Raw genomic sequence first — 9,561 nt, forward strand, 5'->3', positions numbered from 1 at the left:
AAAATAAAATTAATATATATAAAAATATTATTTTTATATTTTTTTTTATATATATTTTTTTTTTTTTTTTTTTTTTTTTTTTTTTTTTTTTTTTTTGAGTACATATTGTTTTATTAGGACATATATTTTATTTTTATTTTATTTTATTTCATTTTTTATTATTTAAAAATAGTCTAAAAAAAAAAGCACCATAATTTCATAATTGCACTAGACAGCAGAATATGTTCTATGGAAACAATTTCTATTAAATCCAATAATGACATATTAAATATAACAAATATCTAATAAAAAAATAAAATGAAATCATAAAAATTATATTAACTTATAAATAAAAATTTTCATTATATATATATATAAATATATATCTACCATACGTATATTAAAAAAGAAAAGATAAAATATATTATCCACATTTTGTTTTTAAATATATTAATATTAAAAAAAATAAAGCAGAAAAATAAAAAAACACACAAAAAAAATAAAATATGAAATGACTAAAAATCTATTTGAAAATAATTCATTTAAAATTTTTTTTTTTATTTTTTTTATTTTACCTATATTATATATATATGTATACACACATACAAATATGTAAAAATAGACATTTCAAAATATTTATATAAAATAACATATATATATATATATAAATAAATAGTAAAATTAATTTTTTTTTATATATATATAATACTTATATTTATTTATATATATATATATTTATATACATATATAAGTTATTTATTTATTTATTTTTTTTTTTTTTGGTTGTATTTTCATTTTTTTGATTCTATTTATATATTTATAGTAATATTTATAATTATAGTTATTATATTTAATTTTTTATCTTTTTTATTTTATATATTAATAACTTTCTTTTAAATATTATGGTATTAATTTTTATTTTTTAGTATTTATATAAGATTTTAAAATAGACAAGATAACATAAATATATATTATATATATATATATATATATATAAATATAATTTTTATAGTTATGCACATATATATATGTATTACTATATATTATCTTTAAACTATTAGAATATATACTTTATTATTCTAAATATTATTAATTTATAATACTGACATATATATATATATATTTACATATATATATATTTATATATATAGTAAAAAATTGATTAATTTATTTTTTATATAATGAGTTTCTATTTGGGTAGCATAATAATTATATTCCATGTACTCTTCCGTAATGTCACTGAAGGTATAAATGTAAACGGAGAGAATAACTATGGAAAAACAATAGTTAGTAATGATTTGAATTTAGATGATTACAATTATTGGACACCAATAAATAAAAAGGAATATTTAAATTCCTATGAAGATGAATTTTCAAATGAATCCTTTTTAGAAAATAAATCTAGTGTTGATGATGGAGATATAAATTTAGGTGATGTAAGTGGAAGCAAAAGTGCTAAAAGAGGACACGCTAGAAGTAGAGCAAGATCTGCATCGGCTGCTGCAATTCTTGAAGAAGATGAGTCAAAAGATGATATGGAATTTAAAGCTTCTCCTTCATTTGTTAAAACCTCTACTCCATCAGGTACACACACATCTAGTGCAAAATCTAGTCCATCTAGTACAAAATCAAGTCCATCAAGTGTAAAATCAAGTCCATCAAGTGTAAAATCAGCAAGTCCACATGGTGAATCTGAAGAAAGTACTACTAAAACATCAAAAAGAAGTGCTTCAGTTTCAGGTATTGCAGGTGCAGAACAAGAAGAAAGTAGTGCACCAAAAAACACACTCACACCATTGGAAGATTTACTTGGTAGGGGGGATGAAATATTTGACTATAGATATTCATTAAATAATATGGAAGAAAATATTAATATACTTAAAAATGAAGGAGAAATAGTTGCACAAAAGGAAGGATTTGATTTTGATGAAGATATGAAAAAAAATAAAGAAGAAAGAGATAAAGCACTTGAGAAAATAGGAAAAGAAACAGATGAAGAACCATTTATGTTTTCAGATGATAAATTTGTTGAAAATCAAGTAAAAGATAGAAATGTTGCTGGATCCTTTTCTAGATTTTTCAGTAAATTAAATCCATTTAAGAAAGACGAAGTAATAGAAAAAACTGAAGTATCAAAGAAGGTATATTCAGGTATAAGTTTTAATCTAACTGAAGAAAATGCTAAAACATTAGGTGTCAGTTCAACCTATAAAGAATATCCAGAAACCATGTTATATAACTGTCCAAACAATTCCTATTTATTTGATACTATGGAATCATTAAAAGGAAGATTAGTTGATATTAGAAAAAGAGAAACTCACGTAGCAACAACTTTCGAACAACATAAAGAATGTTTAAAAAAAATGGGTTTACTTGAACTTGAATTAAATGATACAGAATGTAAATACGGTTCATGTATCGGTAGCTTTGGAGAAAACCATCTTAGATTATATGAATTTGAAAATGACTTATTTAAATATCATCCAAATATTGATTACTTAACTTTAGCTGATGGATATAAATTACAAAAAAATCATATATATGAATTATCCAATGTAAACTTTTGTTTATTAAATCCTAAAACATTAGAAGAATTTTTAAAAAAAAAAGAAATCAAGGATCTTATGGGTGGTGAAGATCTTGTAAAATATCAAGAAAATTTTGAGAAGTTTATGAGTATATCTATAACATGTCATATTGAATCTTTAATATATGATGATATTGAAGCTTCTCAAGATATTGCTGCTGTTTTAAAAATTGTTAAAAGTAAATTATATGTAATAACATCAGGTTTAACATATAAAGCAAGAAAATTGGTATATAAAATTTTTAGCGAAATTCAAAAAAATCCAGATGATATCTATGAAAAATTAACATGGATTTATGATAATATCTATATGTTTAAAAGATATTATACTTCATATGCTTTACAAGATATATGTACATATGTTGAACTTGATACAACTCCAATGGTTACCGAAATGCATATTTATAACAGAATAGTGGATTATGTTCGTTATTATAGTTCATGCTTTAAAAATGTTATTGTTTATAATGCTATAATGTCTGGTATACATGAAAAAGTAAAACATTTCTTTAAATTAGTACCAAGACGTAACTTCCTACTCGATTTTCACTTTAATTCCATTTTTGAAAAAGAATTAAAACCAGTCAGAAAAAATAGTACCTCACATGTTTATTATGATGGAACCGTTTCAGCATATGCTTATTATAACTTAGATAGAAGAACTATGGTTAGTATTATTAATGATTATTTCGAAGCAAAGAAAAAAGAATTAACTGTTATAGTATCTCGTATGAAAACAGATATGCTCAGTCTTCAAAATGAAGAATCAAAAATACCAAATGACAAAAGTGCAAATTCAAAACTAGCTACAAGATTAATGAGAAAATTCAAGGCTGAAATCAGAGACTTCTTTAAAGAAATGCGTATACAATATGCTAAGTTAATCAACATACGTTACAGATCTCACTTAAAGAAAAACTACTTTGCCTTCAAGAGATTAGATTAAGAATATATACATCAAAAAATATATATATAATATAAAAATTTACTAAATATGTGTATATAAATAAATATATATATATATATATATATTTTTGTTTTTTTTAATTTTTTTTATTCCTTTAAATCAAAAAAAACAAGAGGGAATTATATTATATTATAAATTTTTTTTTTTTAGGTTATTTTATTTAGTATATAAAAAAAGTAAGATAAAGAAATTATGTGATTGTAATTTATATTTAACTTGTAAATAAATTTTTAATTACAACTATAAATATATATTATTTATACATCATCATATTTACGAAAAAAAAAAAAAAAATAAATAAAAATAAAAAAAAGTTCATTAGTATATAAGTTTTTAATTTTACATAAATATATATATATATTTTCCTTGAGTCTTTTTTTTTTTTTTTTTTTTTTTAATTTTTTTAATTATACAAATATTATGTGTATAATATATATATATATATATATATATATATACATATAATTTGGGTTTTTTTATTTTTCAAGAATATGCTTTAAATAATAGGATTTTTTTTATATAAATATATTTGAATTGTAATTCTCTCTCTCTATATATATATATACACAAATTGATGTCCATGTAGAAATATAAACATATCAAATTTAACTTTTATTTTTGAATAATTTTTAATAATTTAAATGAAAAAAAAAAAAAAAAACAGTGAACATATATATAATAAACCTATTATATGTATATTTTTATTGTCTTTATAAAAATAAATTTATATCCTTTTCCTTTTGATATTATATATATATATATATATATCTTTTGCTTGTATGCAACGATTAGATAACATAATATATTAGTATATAGAACCTCTTTATTTATTCAATAAATGAATATTTTATGTTATTCACTATTTTTGTTTTATTTTTATTTTTTTGTTCTGTATTGCTTTTCATTTGCCTGTTTTTAGTCTCTTTCTAATTTTTCTCACTGATCGACAATCTGGGCGTGCTCCATTATTTGCCTAGAGTGTGTAGAATTATAAAAAGGAAAACATAAAAAAAAACATAAAATAAATATTATATATATATATATATATACACGTTTGAATATATTTGTAACAACCGTTTATATATATTTATAACCTTCTTAGGGTATCTAGCCCCAGGACTCCTATTCCAAAAATGTAATACCTTTTTATCCTGATTTTCACTATTTAAATTTTCATTTGTATTTTTTTTTACATTATAAATAAAAATATTATCGTTTAAAAATAAGGATTCATTCGTATCTGTTACTAATTTGTATCCTGTATTATTTATTTTTATAAAATTTTCTCTTTCTTCTATAATTTTGTTTTTATATCCTTTATTTAAATTTGAGGATTTTAACAAATTAATTGAATATGAGAACATACGACTTAAAAAAATATTACTATTGACCACATGCTTTTTTAATATTTGTACTTTATTCATTTTGATAGAAAAAAATAACACAATATATAATATTATAGTTACATAATAAAGTATTGTATTTTTTTTTTTTTTTTTTTTTTACATTATATAATTTTACATTCATAAAAGGGATATATATTATTATATATAGCCTTTCTCTTCAAAAATATTCAAATTAATTTCATCACATTGTAAAATATATTAAACTTATTATTATTTTATTTTTATGACAACATTTAATTATTTACTTTATTTATATCATATATGGATAATAATCAACATACAATGAATTAATTGACAATATTTAATATTTAGTATAATTTATAACTTTTTCTTTTCTTTTTTTTATATATTTTTAACATACACACATATTATACATATATATATATATATATATATATATATATATATATATTAGTTGAATAGAAATATGCAATTATTTATTTCTTTTGGAGACAATGATCTTACAATATTTTTATTTTTTAAAAGAAAAAAGCATTGATATTCTTAATATCTTATATTAATGAATTATCTAAAGCTAAAGAATAAAAAAAATAAAAAAAAAGGAATCATTATAATAAGAATGTTCACAGTACCCTTATATATAAAAATATAAATAAATATATAAATATATATATATATATATATATATATATATATATATATATATAACAAGAAAGTAGAATAATTTTTATCTCTTAATTCAATTTATTAAAAGAAAAAAAAAAAAAAAAAAAAAAAAAAAACATTATATATTTATATCCATTAACTTGGATGAACTATTTGACATTTATTTTTATTTATTTTTTTTTTTCCCTGTTATTTATAAAGAAATTTAATTTTTTCGATGAACAACATAATTATTTTTACATTTAAAATATTCATCAATTTCAATGACATGAAAATATTTAAATATATATATATATAAACTGTCCATAGTAGATTTCTTAAAATTTCATAAAGGGTCAATTTAAACAACTTAATAAAAAAATTTATAATAATCGATAATATAATACGTTCCCATGAAAACGAGAATAATTATTTATATTTCATTAGGCATATTAAAGATAGAAATGTAAATTAAAAAAAAAAAAAGAGAAGGAAATAAAAGATATACATACACAAACATATGTTGTATATTTATATATCACTATAAATTAAAAGAAAAAATGAATTTAATATGATAAAATAAAATATTATAAAAATATATATTACTATTTTACTTATTTTCTATTAGAACAATATAATTGGTGAAATAAATTTTTATATGTATCTATAATTTATTAAAAAAATATATATATATATATATATATATATATATATATATATATAATAGCACATTTAATATCATTTTTTAACAAAACAAAAAAAAAAAAAAATGTACAACATATATATAATATATATATAATAAAATAAATATTCATGGTAAAAATATCTTATAAATTATTATAATATGTATATAATATATTATTATGTTTAGGATGTATAAAAATTTTAAATTATATTTTATATAAAAAGCCTAAAAAATTGATATACAATATTATATACATAATTCATATATTATATATATAAATATATATATATAATTATATTATGTAATTATATACATTAATAAATTAATGAGCCCATATACATACAATATCTACACCAATAAAAAAAATAAATAAACTATATATAAATAAATATTATTTAATTTTATTATATTATATATATATAATAAATAAAAATAATACACTAAATTTTATAACATAATTCCTTTATATATATTATATATTTATATATATTATTATAATTATAATCCTTTTTTATTACGTATATTTATTTATATATATAAATATTATATAATATATATATAATATATAATAATTCACATTGTATAATTTTTATAATATATAATAAGTAGGGTTATACTTTTCATATATAATATAATAACATGAAGTTCAAATCTGGAAAAAAAAAAAAAAAGATATTATATTTATAATATATATTTTATATATTACATTAAGTAAGAATTTTTTAAATAAAAAAAATTCATATGATGAAGAGAATATTTTATAAAAGGTAGAATTTTCAATGAAAATAAAAAATATTTTATTATATATATTATATAAATATATATATAATAAAATATATTTATTTTTATAATATTAGAAAGAGTAAAAATAATGTATTTATTTTATATATATGTAAATATTTTTATTTTTCTAATGGAATATATAAAATAATATATGAATAAATAATTATTATCAAAAGAAATATTTCTTATTTTGTATAATATCGGATTTATATTTCATTATATATAAATACATCATTATATTCATAAAACTTGTATTATCATTTGTTATTATATATAATAGTAAAATTCATGATAAATATATATATTTTTTATTAAGAAAAAAAGAAAATCCCTGAATCATATATTATTGAAATATAGGGGAAAAAAGAAAATCATTTTATAAAAACAGAAAAAAAAAAAAAGAACATTAATAAATATATATGATATATATTTTTTGTTACAAATATGTAAATTAATAATAATATATAATTAAAATTATATATATTGTATGTATAAATATATATATATATATATATTTATTTATTTATTATTTTTTTTAATTATATATAAACAAAAAAAAAAAAAAAAAAAAGAGGGGAGAAATTATTTGAAAATTGTATTTACATAATTGTATAATATGGGAAATAAAAAATATATGTATGTATTATATATGAATAAATATTATTTAATAAATTTATAAGTTTATATATATGTTTACTTATTTTATGTATATTTAAAAAAAAAATTTAATGCGAAATATAAAAGTAATAGAACTATTTTGTGTCAAACTGTTTGTAATAATAATTATATATATATATAATATATATATATATATATTTATTTAAATTATATTCTTTTGACATTTTCCAATTTCTATGCTCTTTAATTTTTCATTTCCTTGTTCCCTTGCTTATAAAAATATAAAATGAATATAAATGAAAAGGATAAATTAGCTGAGCAGAATTTAGAAACTTTAGATGTAACTAAATTGACACCATTAAGTGAAGATGTTATAAGCAGACAAGCTACAATAAATTTAGGTACCATTGGTCATGTGGCTCATGGAAAATCAACCTTAGTTCATGCAATATCTGGTGTTCATACAGTTAGATTTAAGCATGAGAAGGAGAGAAATATTACTATTAAATTAGGATATGCAAATGCAAAGATATATAAATGTACAAACCCAGATTGCTTACCACCTGAATGTTATAAATCATATGAAAGTAGTAAAGAAGATAATCCAATATGCCCACGTAAAGATTGTAATCATGAAATGAAATTATTAAGACATGTATCATTTGTAGATTGTCCAGGGCATGATATTTTAATGGCAACTATGTTAAATGGTGCAGCTGTTATGGATGCTGCTTTATTATTAGTAGCTGGTAACGAATCATGTCCTCAACCTCAAACCTCTGAACATTTAGCTGCTGTAGAAATTATGAGATTAAAACACATATTAATTTTACAAAATAAAGTAGAATTAATTAAAGAAGAACAAGCATTAAAACAACAAGAAGAAATTAGAAATTTTGTTTCAGGAACAGCAGCTGATAGTGCTCCAATTATTCCTATCAGTGCTGTCCTAAAGTATAATATTGATGTAGTTTGTGAATATATTGTTACTCAAATTAGTATACCTAAAAGAGATTTTATATCATCTCCACATATGATTGTTATTCGTTCATTTGATGTGAACAAACCTGGTGAAGATATTGAAACCTTACAAGGTGGTGTAGCAGGTGGTAGTATATTACATGGTGTTTTAAAAGTTGGAGATAAAATTGAAATTAGACCTGGTATTATATCAAAAGATGATAAAGGAGAAATAACTTGTAGACCTATTATTTCACAAATTCTTTCCATGTTTGCAGAAAATAATAATCTAAAATATGCCGTACCAGGAGGACTTATTGGTGTTGGTACTAAAATTGATCCTATCTTAACAAGAGCTGATCGTTTAGTTGGTCAAGTTATCGGACATCTAAATAAATTACCTGACTGCTTCGCTGAAATTGAAATATCTTATTACTTATTAAGAAGATTATTAGGTGTTAAATCACAAGATGGAGAAAAAAATACCAAAGTTGCTAAACTTAAAAACGGAGAATTCCTTATGATCAACATCGGTTCTACTTCTATTGGTTGTAGAGTTACTGGAATAAAAACTGAACTAGCCAAATTAGAATTAACTGGACCAGTATGTACCAAAATTGGAGATAAAATTGCTCTCAGTAGAAGAGTTGATAAACATTGGCGTTTAATTGGATGGGGACAAATTAATAAGGGAAAACCCTTGGAACTTCAAGAACCTATTTGATCCCAAAAAATAAAATATAAATATAAATATATATATATATATATATATATATATATATTTTCTTTTGTTAATTTAAAAGAAGAAAAAAAATTGTATTAAAGAATTCATAATTATCACCAAGTTCATTTATTAAATAATTTGTACCCAAAAATTCAATCAATCAAATTTTTAAGGAATATGATATATTCATATATAAATATATATATATATATATATATATATATATATATATATATATATATATAT

At 19.1% G+C, this 9,561-nt stretch overlaps 3 protein-coding genes across 3 annotated transcripts; 2 read left to right on the forward strand and 1 right to left on the reverse strand.

The window, feature by feature from the left end:
• Positions 1-1,160: 1,160 nt before the first annotated feature.
• On the forward strand, positions 1,161-3,512 carry PGSY75_1410400 (rhoptry-associated protein 1; the record flags this gene model as incomplete). The annotated part of the gene is made up of 1 exon (XM_018787809.1): positions 1,161-3,512. One exon carries the CDS (start codon positions 1,161-1,163, stop codon positions 3,510-3,512), a length of 2,352 nt encoding a protein of 783 aa, XP_018639181.1.
• Positions 3,513-4,434: 922 nt separating this feature from the next.
• Positions 4,435-4,957, reverse strand: PGSY75_1410500 (hypothetical protein; the record flags this gene model as incomplete). Its single annotated transcript, XM_018787810.1, has 2 exons — positions 4,435-4,506; positions 4,628-4,957. The coding sequence occupies 2 exons, from the start codon at positions 4,955-4,957 to the stop codon at positions 4,435-4,437; spliced, it is 402 nt and encodes a 133-aa protein (XP_018639182.1).
• A 2,960-nt stretch (positions 4,958-7,917) lies between these two features.
• PGSY75_1410600 (putative eukaryotic translation initiation factor 2 gamma subunit) lies at positions 7,918-9,315 on the forward strand (the record flags this gene model as incomplete). The annotated part of the gene is made up of 1 exon (XM_018787811.1): positions 7,918-9,315. One exon carries the CDS (start codon positions 7,918-7,920, stop codon positions 9,313-9,315), a length of 1,398 nt encoding a protein of 465 aa, XP_018639183.1.
• Positions 9,316-9,561: the final 246 nt, after the last annotated feature.

The sequence above is a fragment of the Plasmodium gaboni genome, chromosome 14 (genome assembly GCF_001602025.1).
Source record: "Plasmodium gaboni strain SY75 chromosome 14, whole genome shotgun sequence".
Taxonomy (NCBI): domain Eukaryota; phylum Apicomplexa; class Aconoidasida; order Haemosporida; family Plasmodiidae; genus Plasmodium; species Plasmodium gaboni.